Raw genomic sequence first — 15754 nt, forward strand, 5'->3', positions numbered from 1 at the left:
TTCGCCCCGCCCCCTACCCAATTCCCCCACCCCCATTTCCTCTTCCCCCACCCCACCATGTCCCACCCTCTTTCCCAACAGGCACTTCGGCTTCCAACCCGCTGGCAAGACGCCTCCACCTGCGGAGTGGAGCAGCCGGCCTCCATACACACCGTCCCCTGTTGGTAAGGGCTGGAAAGAGCGAGGAGTAGCTCCTGGGCTTTCTGAGGCTTCAAATACAGCCCGATTCCTCCAGCTGGAAAAAAGGGCTTTGAGTTAATACTGATTTTAAAAAATAATCAGAGAAACAAAGAATGATTTCCGAAACATGTTCGGAATGCCAATTATCACTGCATAAAACCTATTTTTCAAGAGCTCACAACTCTATAATAGTAGTTGATAGCTCCATTTCTGAAACTTAGGATTTCCCCCCATTGTACACAGCTTATATCATTACTGGTTTTTATGAAATTTCTAAGAAATCAGTATAAGTCAGTCATCCTGAAAGTTAATTAGCTGTCATTTGGGCTGTAATAATAACAGTATCTATCTAGCACTTGCTTGCAAAGCACATTGCATACAATAGTACCCTCCCTCCCTAACCAGCCATGGATCTGAGGGGAAGTGCCCTTCATAGATCCAGGTCTGTGTTTCTAAAATTGCATTTCCCTTTCCCCACTCCACGATTGTTTATTCTATAGTCAGTCACAGAATGCAGTTGTGGCTTTGTTGTGTCCATTTGGGATTTTCATTGCAAAAATACTGGAGTGGTTTGCCATTTTCTTTTCCAGCTTATTTTACAGATGAGGAAACTGAGGTGATCACGGTTAACTGGCTTGCCAGAGTCACACAGTAAGTGTCTGAAGCCACATTTGAATTCAATAGGAGTCTTTCTGATTTCAAAGCCTGGTGCTCTATTCACCTTGAGACATAGCTGTCCAGGATATAATTAGCTCAAAACAGAGTCATGGTAGGAAAAATAGCAACAAAGCATCTTCTTCATAAACCTGGGAGAGATATATAAATATAAATGGCATCAGTAGGAAGAATGGCCACTCAGAATTCATTTTGGAAAAGCACATAAGTAGGAAACATGTCACTAAAACAATTTACACCTCTAATGCCCACTAAAATCTCTCCTCCCCTGATGTTTCATCATGTCTTCACTCTGTTCTCCAACAGGCCCCTTGAGGCTGCTCCTGTACAGGGCATATGGCTCAAATGTTTAAGCACAGCCTCCACTATCTCCAACTTCAGTCTTAGCTGAAATCATGACCTAATCTACTAAGAATTTTTTAGGAAGAACCAGAATTCATACTCTAGGACGACCAGCAATCCCAGTTTCAGGCCTGCCATCTCCTGAGCAGAATTCCAGCATCAGGCACCAACCTTTTAATTTCTCTTGCCAATTTGACTCTTCTCTTTATTTGACACTACTTGGCACTGACAGTGGTGAGGTAGGAGGAAAGAGAAAGAATCCTCCCTCCCCTGCTGCTGACTCTGTGAGGCACAACAGAAAAATATGAAAAACAAATTCTCACCTCAGAGCTGACCCCTGATTTTTTAAAGTCCACCACAGGCATGCCTGATGTTACAGCCATCCAATGGCTATATTTCTCTTTCTATTCCTAGTCAATGTTCTATAATTCTGTCAGGTTTATTAAATAATTTTTTCTTACTTTGTGGCTGGGTTATTTAGGAAGCTTCTTTGTACTCTGGTTAGGAAAACTAAACACTTTGCTTATAGGTAACCCTAGCTTCAATAACCCCAAGGACTTGGATTCTGTTACTATATCTTTAATAGTGAATGGAATCTTGGGGAGTTACTGTTTATCTGTTATCTATGAGAAGTCTATGGGATGACACTCAGTTTAACTCTCATTCTGGAGATGCTGTTAACTGTGATGCTTGTGGAGGACTCTGAAGACAGAATAAAGACTTCTTGAGACTATGAAAATGAGTCTGAAGAGATACTTCTTTTGAGGACTGATTTTAATTTAGCTCACAAAAAATACTATGAAACAAATTCTTGATAAAAGACTTTAGCATTGTGATAGGGTTAAATACTGGAATCCAACTTCAGGAGCAGGGGGAAGAGGAAAGACTTTATAACACATTCTTCTTACTTCTCAACCTCTGGCATTTAACTTCTAATTTTATCATTCAACTGAAACTGCTCTCACCAAAGTCACTTCTAACCCACTAACTATATGTGTAATTTTAGATTTCCAATAAGAATTAGAAAAGTGATTCTGGCTATGTCCTTCCTGTCTCCCAAAAGATACATTACATACAATTATTTGTGTGTTATATTGTTTGTTACAGTTATATAATGCCATATAATCAGTACCCTTGATCTTTTTTAAGGCTAGAAGATTATAGGGGACAGGAACAGGACAGGACAGGAGAGGAAGCTTATGAGAATAGAGGTTTGTTCAGTTTATTTAATTTTTAATAAACTAAAGAAAGACTAAGGACTAACTAATTAGAGGGATGTTGCAATTTTAGTAATTTATGGGGGAATGTAAGAACATAGCCCTTGCTTATCTTAGAAACCAGGATGAGAATTAATGTAACAATCAAGTAGCAGGCAAAAGAGATATAGTCATCCCTAAAACCTGTCACAGAGTGTTCATAGCTCCTAAAAACCTGCTACATGTACATTACATATCCTCTTAACAATTCTTTTGTAATGCTTATGTAATGCCCATTCTCTTTTTTTTCCCCTGGCTTTGCCAAAGAAGTCACCTTTCTCTTTGCCAAGGCCCACCCTACTATTTGAACCCTTGGCCCTATCTCTTCCTATCTCCTTGGCAGACTGCCCCATTATCATTTCATTCTTCTTTCTAATTTCCAAACCCTTCTAACTCCTTGACTAACTCCTTCCTTGGTGTCTACAAATATGCCCAGGTCTCCTCTGTCCTTAAAAATAAACAAAAACCAAACCCTTACTTGATCCTATTTTCTCTCTTTTTTTATCCTATTTCAGGGTGTGGGATGTGGGGATACTTATACTCCTTTCATCTTACTCACTTCTCAGGCCCTGGCATCTAACTTCTGACTTTATCACTCAGCTGAAAATACTCATACCAAAATTATTTACAATCTCTTAAATACCCAATCCAGTATTCTCATCTTTACGTGTAGCATTTGACTACTTGATTGCCCTCTTTCTTGCTTTTCCAAACACTTCTTTCTTAGTTTTCCTCTTATCTTACTCCATTACTAATCATCATCCATATCTTGCTAGGGACCATACTTTAAGACTGTCCTGCATTCTTTCCTAGTGACCTCATCACTAGGAAACCTCATCAGCTTCCATTGATTTAATTATTTCTTTGCAGATGATGTGTGTCCACATATGTGTGTAAGTGGATAATTCTGGACTCATATCAGTAACTGCTTGCTTTTTAGACATATCCCATAGATGACCTATAAACATGGTAAAGACAAAACAGAACTCTAAATCTTTTCTCCTAAATCAGTTCTCCCTAACTTTCTTATTTCTGATAACTGGCATTGGTTCCAAGGCAGAAAAGTGGTAAGAGTAAGGTAAAAGTGATTTGTCCAAGATCACTAGGAAGTGTCTGAGGCCTGATTTGAACCTAGGACCTCCTGTCTCTAGGCCCTCCCACCATATTTTCAAATGGGTCAAAGTTCATCATGGCTGATCAATCCTGCCTCTTTAATCCTTTCAAGTTCTTTCAAAAGACAAAAAGTTCCAGCTCAGTGTGATAGTTTGGGGGGCTGGAAGTAACCTTAGCTCGGAAGCAGGTTTTTTCAGTCTGAGGTTGGGAGGATAAGGGGAACAAAAATATGGAAAGCAATCTGAAGGAATTCAAGTAGCAAGGAACCACATAGGAGTTCTACTACTTTACAAATGAGGAGACCTTGGAATTCAGTATCCCAAATGGCAAAAGGTATAGTCCTGTAATCAAGAATAAATGATCCAGAAAAAAATGAATGTAATCCCTAAAGGGAGAAAAAATGGGCCTTTGAATAAAATAGGAGACATTCAAGCATTTCTGCTAAAAAAAAAACAAAACCCTAGAGCATTTTCAAAATTGTGAAATGCAAATATAGGAATCAAGAGAACCATAAAAGGCAAATAAGTTTAAATATATCAAAGCGGGGCAGCTGGGTAGCTCAGTGGATTGAGAGTCAGGCCTAGAGACAGGAGGTCCTAGGTTCAAATCTGGCCTCAGACACTTCCTAGCTGTGTGACTCTGGGCAAGTCACTTGACCCCCATTGCCCACCCTTACCACTCTTCTGCCTTGGAGCATGCAGAAGGTAAGGGTTTAAAAAAATAAACAAACAAATAAATATATCAAAGGGGCTATGCAAGGATGAATTTACATTCTAACAGTGATATAAGAAACAAATGTCCTCTTAGGAACTTCATATCACCAAGCATAGGAGTTTATTAAAATGAAAGTAATAAGAATGATTTTGTTATGTTTTATTGATCTTTATAGATGAAAGAAAAATAGAAAAGAAAGGGTATAACAGGGGAAGGAAACTTAACTATCTCACAATCTAGTTGTATAAGTAGAAATTTCTATAAAGAGAGGGAGGAGGGAGGAGGCATCACTTGAACCTTTCCCTCTAATTAGAAAAGATCACACATGCAAAAAATTTGTGTAAAAGTAAATGCAACTTAACAGAAAAACAGGAAGGAAGGAGTAAAAGGGTGAGGAAGGAATATGAAGAATGGTAGATTAAGAGAAGGATGCCTGACAAGCAAAACAATTCACAACGTCCAAAGGTAGATTGTGAAGAGGTGTTTAAAGAAAGGAATCAGATTTGGGCAAGGGTAAGAGAAGATGGAAAAAGGAGCAGACGCAGATCACATCAAGTTTGGATCATTAGTGTTAAGAGTATCTTACTGGCTTGGGACTCTGGGTTTATTATAGAAATGCTCCGGGTCAAACTTTAAGCAGGAAAATACCTTTGCTTCCTTGCATTCCTTGTTAATGCTGAGGAAAGGATAACCCTGGAAATCAAAGACTCACAATAAGAAAATCCCCTGAGAAATATTCTTCTTGCATTTCCCCCTAGATTTCAATATGGACACACATATACATATTCTGGTTATGCCCCAATACCATCCAGTTGTAATCTAGGACATCTACTTATCCCCTAAGTTATGCCCAGCCAAACCCTATGACTTTGGGACATAAAACACCACTCTGATCCAGGTCAGGTGACCAACTTCCCCCACTTCTGCCTGAATTCATACCCTTCTCTGGTCACATAGCACCAGTTGTCAATAAAAAGACCCAGAGTCCATCCTCTTGAGGAGGCAATGTACATACCTGAGCCTGTCTCCAGGCCTTTTAACATTACTTTCTAAATTAATAAATTTCTCTTTATTTTTAAGCTAAGTTTTGGAATCTTGCATAGGGTACCCATCCCAAACCCCAGAGGCTCACCTATAGCCCCACCACAACATTCCCATTCTGTTTTTGTAATGGAAAGAGGAAGTGGGGCAAAGAGAGGAAAAAGTATAAGAGAACAAGATGGAAGACTATAAAGAATTATTATAATTGTGAATATAAATGGGATGAACTCATAAAATGGAAGTGACTAAAAGAACACATTAGAAAATAGATTCCAACAATGTGTTGTTTATAAGAAATACACTTGAAATGTAAAGACACTGAGTTAAAATAGAACCAGGAGAAAAATATATTTCATATGAACTTAAAGAAGAAATCAGAGGTAGCAGTAATAATCTCAGACAAGGCACCTGCAAAAGCAGATTTGATTAAGGAAAATAGAAACATTATATTTTGCTAAAATAGGTACTATTTTAGTGTTAGTAAACTATGGCCAGAGGGTCAAATCTGGCCTAACACCAATTTTGTATGGCCCATGAGTTAAGAATGGTCTTTACATTTTAGAAATACTTCAACATATTGTTTTAAAATGTATAAACCATTCTTAGCTTTGAGGGCTGTACAAAAAACAGGAGGGCTAGAGTTGGTCAATTGCAGGAATTTGTTACTCCTGCTGTAGTCAGTGAATTCATATCAATACTTAATACAGGTACACTGAATGGCATAGCATAAAAATATTTTAGGGAAAAAAAATTTTATTGAGTTTTTGGGGGACATAGAAACATAATAGTGATGTGCTTGGCTGTGCCACAGATCTAGATAAATCTAAACACTAATAACAGCTAACTAAATAAGTGAACTTAAAAAGAAACTGACCATAAGACAACATACCAAAGTCAGTGGGCTACAGCAAAAACAGTAATTAGAGGAAAATGTCTATCTCTAAATGTTTATATCAATAAAGAAGAGAAATAACAAATCAATGGATTGGGAATGAATTTTTAAAATTAGAAAAAGAACAAATAAAAAATCCCCAGTTAAACACCAAATTATGAATCCTAAAAATTAAATATGAGATCAATAAAGTTGAATGTAAGAAAACCATTCAGTAAGTAAATCTAGGAGTTGGTTTTATAAAAAAAAAATAGATAAACCACTGAATAATTTAAAAAAGAAGAAAATCACTAACATTAAACATGAAAAGGGTAAATATAATACCAAATTACAATGAAATGAAAGCAATTATTAGGAGTTATTTTGCTGAAATTTATACCAATAAATTTAATAGTGTAAATGAAATGGAAGAATATTGACAAAAATCTAAACTACCCAGATGATTAGAGAAGGTAATAGAATGTCTAAATAAACCTGTTTTAGAAAAAAAATATATTGAACAGGCCATAAATGAACTTAATTAAAAAAAAAAAAGCATCAGGACCAGATTTAAATTCTAAATGTGAATTCTACCAAACATTTAAAAATCAACTAATCTAATATTAAATAAATTATTTTAAATAATAGATAAAAAAAGAAGTTTTACCATACTCCTTTTATGAACAGATATGGCACTAATACCTAAGCCACAAAGAGCAAAAACAAAATTATAGGCAATTTCATTAATGAACATGGATGCAAAAATCCTAAGTAAAATACTAGCTAGGAAACTACAACAATACATCGCAAAGATTACAGGATTTATTCTAGGAATGGTTTAATATAAGGAAAACTATCAACATAATTGATTGCATTAATAACAAAAGTAGTAAAAATATGATTATACCAATAGATACAGAAAAAGTCTTTAATAAAATACAACACTCATTCCTATTAAAAATACTGAAACGATAGGTATAAATGATCTCAAACAAGATGCATAAAGTTAACTTAAGGATAACTTCTCCCAGAAGACTATGTCAAAAAAACCCATCCACTGTAATGCACGAAATAAAACTGTCCAAAATTTTTGAACACAGACAACACAATACCAATCAAAACAATCCAAAGATCTCCCCCACCAAAAAAAACAATCCTGTGCTCTGAATGCCAACATATACTGTGATTAAACTAAATAATCCCAAAGACATACAAATTCTGCAGGCAACCAGGAGAAATGCCTTAAAATATAAAGGAAGTTAGATTTAAATTAAAAAACAAAACAAAACTGTTGTGCACTCACTAGACACTAGACTGGAAGGTATGGAATAAGAGGAATGAAACTTAAGATGCAGTCCAAAGCAACCTATCTAGCAAATCTCACACTGACTACAAATGAAAAAAGGTGGATGTCTAATAATAAGTGTACAAAACATTCTTAAAAAGAAAATAAGAGATGAAGAAATTGTTTCTCACCTCCACTCAACAGCGGTATAAGGAAGGATGAACAAATATAATAAACCAATGACAAAAACAAGAGACCATCAAGAGACTTTTCTAAACTGTAAGAAGTAGATAGTGGAGAAACAGGTTTGAAACATTGTAGACTAAAACTCACAATACTCTGCCTTCAGGTGAAAAAATTTACTTTTTTTTTTTTTTGCCGGAATAAATTGCAGAATGAGAGGCAGCATAAAATGAGAGAGGAGAGAGAAAAATGACAAAATACGTGATATATCATAAAGTCAACAATGAAGGGAAAATAACTCCTGTAGTCTTTCAGATAGAAGAAGGCCAATGGGATAATGGAGAAGAGACAAAGGAAAAAAGCAAAAGGGGGAAAGAATGGTGAAAACCTTGTCTTGGTGGAAGGGGTTGTCACTGATAAATGTTCCTATGGAAGTAGAGATTCTATAAAAGAAGATAGAGGCATACAATGGGTATGATCACCTGGCCTCAGAAAGGAAAAGCACAGCTTCTGGGGGCAAACTACAACCAAAAAAAATGAGAGAGGTTGGACACAGGAAACAAATTCCAGGGCAAATGGGGAGTATGACCAAGGAGAGGACAAAATTCAGTAACAAAATGCACAATCAGAAACAGGAAGAATCCTATCATAGGGCAATATTTTCTTTATCACTTGCAGAAACTGGGAAGAATGGGCCATAACAGAAAAAAAGGGGTTGGGGTCAAGACAATAACAAACTGTTTAGAAGAGAAAACCCAGAATTGGTGCCTCAAAAGATTTAATTCCATGAAGAATACAGAGACCAAAGAAAGAATAAGTATGGGTAAGTGCTTTGAATCAAAGGATAGGTCTAGAATAGATAGAAATGGAAGATAAATGATGAAGAGAACGAGGACAATAATTTTTTTTAGAAAAAAAAAGGACAGACAATGAAATTTAAAAACAAAAAGAGGGAGAGAGGAATTCTGCTTGTCTGAGGGGAAAAAAGAGGAAATAAAGTATATAACCGGATGAAGGCAAGCAAGGAAAAAAAGACCTAACAAGCAAAACTCCAGAACAAGGGAAAGAGGTAACAAATGGGGTGGAAGTGGGATTTGAAGGTAAGAAAGAAAAGAGCCAGTGGGAATAGAACTGTTTTAAAAAAGATTAAGCTAATGATCAATGATACATGTTAAAACCAGTGGAAATACGCATCAGCCTTTGTGGGGGGGAGGGTGAGGGGAGTGAAGGGGAAAGTAAGAGCATGAATTATGTAACCATGTTAACTTTTCTAAAAAATAAATATTAATAAATGTTTAAAAAAATAAAAATAAAAAAAAGATTAAGCTAAGCAGAAGAGAAAAATTTGGAAAAACTTATTTAGAGACAAAAGAAATTTATTTTTTCTAACTTTCATAACCAACTTTCAAAACTTTAAATTGTTAATGGATTAAACAACCCAATAAAACAAACGACCAAAGCACACAAAAGATTTCTATAGATTCAATTACAAATGCTCCATAAAGAAATAAAAAACAAAGAGCTTTAAAATATTCAATGTTGATGGTTGGGTCATGACAGTATAAAATTATAGGTAATTTAAACTGATTGCTATAACAATCAAATTATTAATGGGAATGTTACATAGAACTTGATAAAATGAGTAAATTCATTTGGGAAAACAAAATATTTTAAATATCAAGAGAAATGATGAAAAGAGGTAGGGACGAAGAAGGAATAGCACTTGCACATATTAAACTATATTTCATCAAAATGTATTGGTTTAAAAATAAATTCTGAGGTAAATCAGTGGAAACTAGACAAGGGAGAATCAAAAACAATCTGGGCAACCATTTGTGTACACTAACTGCTCATTTACCATGACTACTTTTTTTTTTTGGAAACAGCTGGCTTCATTCGCTCTCCAAGTTTGTTGTTCCTTCACACATATAGTTCTCCTTCATACCTTAACAATGCTGAAAGGCAGAGACGAATATTTTTCTAGACCTGTCCTTCTTCAAGTGTCCTCGGTTGTCTGGAATGGTGGAAGGAACTTAGATTCCTACAGCAGAACACAGAGGCTTTTGCTATAACTATATTCTTAATTTAGGATTAGATGATTCTCAAGTTTCTCTGGTTTAGCAAATGATTTTAAACAAAATATAAATTATTAGGCAAAGAGGTGGTTCTACTTATTCCTGTCTTTATTATGTTTAGCAGTAACGCTTTGGTTTTGCATTTTGGTCACAGTAGACAGAAAGCATGAACTAATGTCTTCCTTAAACTGAACAGGGCAAGGGAGGAGGAGAGGAGTGCCAAATTATGGAGGAGAGAAAGCATTGCCTAGCTACCTTTTTTTTTTTTTTTTTTTTTTTTTTGCTTTCTTCCCCTCTGGTTGGAGAAACTAGCTACCATCCTGGGATTGTGTAGAGAAACTTCCTATAAAAACTTTGATGGAGGCGGGCCAAGCAAGAGGGGTGAGCAAGTTGTGCCAGCCTTCCTAGGAAGGGGCGAAGAAAGTCCCGGGCAGGGAAATCCCAGTGCTTACTAGCACGGGTTTTATAGCACGTCCGCATTTCCACAAGCTCAGGAAGGTCGAGGCTCTAAGTTATGTGGAGGTTTTAGGGTTTGGGAGTGGGGGAGGGGGTCCTTTCTGGAGGAAGAGGAGGTGGGGTGCCTGAAAGGGAGGCGGAGCATCTGCGGGGAGGTGGAGCTTATAATGGTCGCACCCTGTAATCCTGAATTCATTCCTCAACTCTTTGCAGTCCTGCTGAGTGCTCCCTGAGCAGCAGTCAGCCGCTGCTGAATGCTGTAAGATAGGGGAGAAAGCTAGCAAGGGACTAAAAGAGGCGTTGAGGACCATGGCTTCTGGTTGGTCCTTCTGGGTCGGTTTCTATGGGACTGCCGCACTGTTCCATACGGTGTGGAGCGGGCAGCAGCCCCAGGAGATATTACTGGCGGAGGGGGAGCAGAAATGTTCCTGCCAGGTAAGAAGTAGGAATTTGCGATCCCCCCAGACTCAGTTCCCTGCTCACCCCATCTTGTGTGGTCTCTACTATAAGACTGTAGTAGTTTCCATGTGGAGTAGTACCTGTGACGTTTGTGGTCCAACCTATGCTTTCTGCCACTATGTGGTGTGTTTTATGTGCCCTTTTCTGCTTACCTTGTACTAGTAAGGACATCTGCCCTTCTCCATCAGCATTTTCTTTCTAGTGTGTATATGTTAGTTCATGCGTGCTTTCTTGGCCAGGGAGGAGTACCTTGGGTGACACTATGCAGTTTTTTCCGCCTACTTACTGTCAGGTATAATGTGCACCTTCCTGCCTTTTGAATTGGTTATTTGTTTATTAATTTTTTCAACCCTTACCTTCCGTCTTAGAATTAATACTGTGTATTGATAGATTGAGAGCCAGGTCTAGAGACTGGGAGAAGTTAAATAAAGTTGGCCAGGGTCAAATTTTTGAAGTATGATTGGATCTCAGGTCTTCCTGACTCCAATCTGGCACTCTATTCACTAGATCAACTGGTTGCTTCTTGGTTACATAGTGAAATAACACACTAGATTTGAGGAAATTGGGGTTGAATTCCTGCTTTCTTATTTAATACCTTTCTGATTAAATTAGAACCATTTGCTTTAACAATTGGAATGAAGCCTTTTTGACTTTGAGGAATTTAAAAGTTAAGATTCGATCAGCTTCTCATCCATTTCGTTTTCTTCTGTGCTTGCTCCTCTGGACTTTACTGTCCCAGCTTGCACTCTGGGGATAGGAATCTCGCTGGTGTATCTAATACCTTGAGTTCTGAAGGTAATCCTGTGATGCTATTTTCTCTCTCTCTCCTCTATTGTATATAAAATATAAGTAAATATTCTCTCTCCCTGTCTCCACCACTCTTTGAGAAAGCAAGAAAAGCAAAACCTCTTACAAATATGTATATATGCCAAACACATCTCTCATTAATTATGTCCGAAAATAGAAAGAAAAAAATTAGTTTTTATTGGTCAGTTACTAAAGTTTTTCAAAGTCGGTTATCTTTACAGTATTGCTGTTACTGAATAATTGTTGTTTTGGTTCTGCCTACTTCACTTTGCATTAGTTTATACAAATCTCAGGTTTTGTAAAATTTTCCCGTCCTTGTTTCTTACAGAATAGATGGACAACCCTTACGTTTCTAATTCTTTGCTAAAAAAGATGAATTATTCTTTTTCAAAAGAATTTTGCTACAAATATTTTTGCACATATTGACCCTTTTAAAATTTTATTTATTCATTATAGAATATTTTCCCATGATTCCATGATTCATATTCTTTCCCTCTCCCCCAAACCCTCCAGCCACCTTCCCCATAGTCAACAGGCAATTCCACTGGGTTTTACATGTCATTGATCAAGATCTATTTCCATATTATTCATAGTTACAGTGGGGTGGTAGGTTAGAGTCTACATCCCAAATCATATCCCCATCAACCCAAGTGTTCAAGCAGTTGTTTTTCTTCTGTTTCTACTCCCACAGTTTTTCCTCTGAATATGGATAGCATTCTTTCTCACAAGCCCCTCAGAATTGTTCTGGATCATTGCATTGCTGCTAGTACAGAAGTCCATTATATTCAATTGTACCACAGTGTAGCAGTCTCTGTATATAATGTTCTCCTGGTTCTGCTCTTTTCACTCTGCATCAATTCCTGGAGGTTATTCCAGTTCACATGGAATTCCTCCAGTTCATTATTCCTTTTAGCACAATAATATTCCATCAACAAACAGATACCACAATTTGTTCAGCCATTCCCCAATTGAAGGACATCTCCTCATTTTCCAATTTTTTGCCACCACAAAGAGCGCAGCTAAAAATTTTTTTTGTACGTCTTTTTCCCTATGATCTCTTTGAGGTATAAGGGCAGACAATCTTTTTTTTTTTAAATTTTAAACATTTATTTATATTCATTTTTAACATGGTTACATGATTCATGCTCCTAATTTCCCCTTCATCCCCCCGCATTTCCCCCACCCTTGGCCGACACACATTTCCACTGGTTTTATCATGTGTCCTTGATCAAGACCTATTTCCAAATTGTTGGTAGTTGCATTGGTGTGGTAGTTTTGAGTCCACATCCTCAATCATGTCCACCCCAACCCATGCATTCCATCAGTTGTTTTTCTTATATGTTTCCTTTCCTGCAGTCCTTCCTCTGAATGTGGGTAGCGTTCTTTACTATAAATCCCTCAGAATTGTCCTGGGTCATTGCATTGCTGCTGGTACAGAGGTCCATTACATTCGATTTTACCACAGTATATCAGTCTCTGTGTACAATGTTCTTCTGGCTCTGCTCCTTTCACTCTGCATCAGTTCCTGGAGGTCTTTCCAGTTCACCTGGAATTCCTCCAGTTTATTATTCCTTTTAGCACAATAGTATTCCATCACCAGCATATACCATAATTTGTTCAGCCATTCCCCAATTGAAGGACATACCCTCCTTTTCCAGTTTTTTGCCACCACAAAAAACGCAGCTATAAATATTTTCTTACAAGTCTGTTTATCTGTGATCTCTTTGGGGTACAAACCCAACAATGGATCAAAGGGTAGGCATTCTTTTATAGCCCTTTGAGCATAGTTCCAAATTGCCAGCCAGAATGTTTGGATCAGTTCACAACTCCACCAGCAATGCATTAATGTCCCAATTTTGCCACACCCCCTCCAGCATTCATTACTCTCCCCTCCTTTCATTTTAGCCAATCTTCTAGGTGTGAGGGGATACCTCAGAGTTGTTTTGATTTGCATTTCTCTAATTATTAGAGATTTAGAACACTTTCTCATGTGCTTATTGATAGTTTTGATTTCTTTACCTGGAAATTGCCTATTCATGTCTCTTGCCCATTTATCAATTGGGGAATGGCTTGATGTTTTATACAATTGATTTAACTCCTTGTATATTTGAGTAATTAGACCCCTGTTTCCCAATTTGTTGTTTCCCTTCTGATTTTGACTACATTGTTTTTGTTTGTACAAAAGCTTTTTAGTTTAATATAATCAAAACCATTTAATTTACATTTTGTAATTTTCTCTAACTCTTGCTTGGTTTTAAAATCTTTCCTTTCCCAGAGATCTGATAAGTATACTATTCTGTGTTCACTTAATTTATTTATAGTTTCTTTCTTTATATTCAAGTCATTCAGCCATTCTGAATTTATCTTGGTGTAGGGTGTGAGATGTTGATCTAAACCTAATCTCTCTCATATTGTTTCCCAAATTTCCCAGCAGTTTTTGTCAAATAGTGGATTCATGTCCCAAAAGTTGGGTTCTTTGGGTTTTATCATACACTGTCTTGCTGATGTCATTTACCCCAAGTCTATTCCACTGATCCTCCCCTCTGTCTCTTAGCCAGTACCATATTGTTATGATGACTGCTGCTTTATAGTATAGTTTAATATCTGGTACTGCTAGGCCCCGTTCCTTCATATTTTTTTTCGTTATTTCCCTTGATATTCTTGATCTTTTGTTATTCCAAATGAAATTTGTTACAGTTTTTTCTAATTCAGTAAAGAAGTTTTTTGGTAGTTTGATAGGTATGGCGCTAAATAGGTAAATTAATTTGGGTAGAATGGTCATTTTTATTATGTTAGCTCATCCTACCCATGAGCAACCAATGGCTTTCCAGTTGTTTAGATTCAGTTTTATTTGTTTGCAAAGTGTTTTGTAGTTGTTTTCGTATAATTGCTGTGTTTGTTTTGGTAGATAAATTCCTAAGTATTTTATATGGTCTAGGGTAATTTTAAATGGTGTTTCTCTTTCTACCTCTTGCTGCTCTAATGTGTTGGAAATGTATAGAAATGCTGATGATTTATGTGTATTTATTTTATATCCTGCAACTTTGCTAAAGTTGTTGATTATTTCTACAAGCTTCTTAGTTGATTCTCTAGGATTTTTTAAGTATACCATCATATCGTCTGCAAAGAGTGATAGTTTAGTCTCCTCCTTGCCTATTTTGATACCTTCAATTTCTTTTTCTTCTCTAATTGCTACTGCTAGTGTTTCTAGTACTATGTTGAATAGTAGAGGTGATAATGGACATCCTTGTTTCACACCTGATCTTATTGGGAAGGCTTCTAATTTATCCCCATTGCATATAATGCTTGTTGATGGTTTTAGGTATATACTATTTATTATTTTTAGGAAAGGTCCTTCTATTCCTATACTTTCCAGTGTTTTCAATAGGAATGGATACTGTATTTTGTCAAAGGCTTTTTCAGCATCTATTGAGATAATCATGTGATTTTTGTTTGATAGACTGTTGATATGGTCAATTATGTGGATGGTTTTCCTAATGTTGAACTATCCTTGCATTCCAGGTATAAATCCCAATTGATCATGGTAGATGATCTTCTTAATTAAATGCTGGAGTCTCTTTTGCTATTATTCTATTTAAGATTTTTGCATCTGTGTTCATTAGGGAGATTGGTCTGTAGTTTTCTTTCTCTGTTTTTGATCTCCCTGGCTTTGGAATCAGTACCATATTTGTGTCATAAAAGGAATTTGGTAGGACTCCTTCTTTGCTTATCATATCAAATAATTTGTATAGTATTGGGATTAGTTGCTCTTTGAATGTCTGATAGAATTCACTTGTGAATCCATCAGGCCCTGGCGATTTTTTCTTAGGGAGTTCTTTGATGGCTTATTCAATTTCTTTTTCTGATATAGGATTATTTAGCTATTCTATTTCTTCTGCTGTTAATCTAGGCAGTTTACATTTTTGTAAATATTCATCCACATCTCCTAGAATGTTATATTTATTGCCATATAATTGGGCAAAATAGTTTTTAATGATTGCCTTAATTTCCCCTTCATTAGAGGTGAGGTCTCCCTTTTCATATTTGATACTGTCAATTTGGTTTTCTTCTTTCCTTTTTTTTTATTAGATTGACCAGTACTTTGTCTATTTTATCTGTTTTTTCAAAGTACCAGCTTCTAGTCTTATTTATTAATTCAATAGTTCTTTTACTTTTGATTTTATTGATTTCTCCCTTGATTTTTAGTATTTCTAATTTAGTTTTCATCTGGGGATTTTTAATTTGCTCACTTTCTAATTTTTTGGGTTGCATGCCCAATTCATTATTCTCTGCCCTC

At 36.5% G+C, this 15754-nt stretch overlaps 1 protein-coding gene across 1 annotated transcript in view; it reads left to right on the plus strand.

The window, feature by feature from the left end:
- Positions 1-10500: 10500 nt before the first annotated feature.
- Positions 10501-15754, plus strand: part of ERO1A (endoplasmic reticulum oxidoreductase 1 alpha) — a 122539-nt gene continuing 117285 nt past the window's right edge. The window contains exon 1 of the mRNA XM_044659927.1: positions 10501-10626. Within this exon, the coding sequence (XP_044515862.1) occupies positions 10501-10626 (126 nt within the window). The remainder of the gene's footprint in view (positions 10627-15754) is intronic.

Source organism: Gracilinanus agilis, chromosome 2 (assembly GCF_016433145.1).
Source record: "Gracilinanus agilis isolate LMUSP501 chromosome 2, AgileGrace, whole genome shotgun sequence".
NCBI classification, from domain to species: domain Eukaryota; kingdom Metazoa; phylum Chordata; class Mammalia; order Didelphimorphia; family Didelphidae; genus Gracilinanus; species Gracilinanus agilis.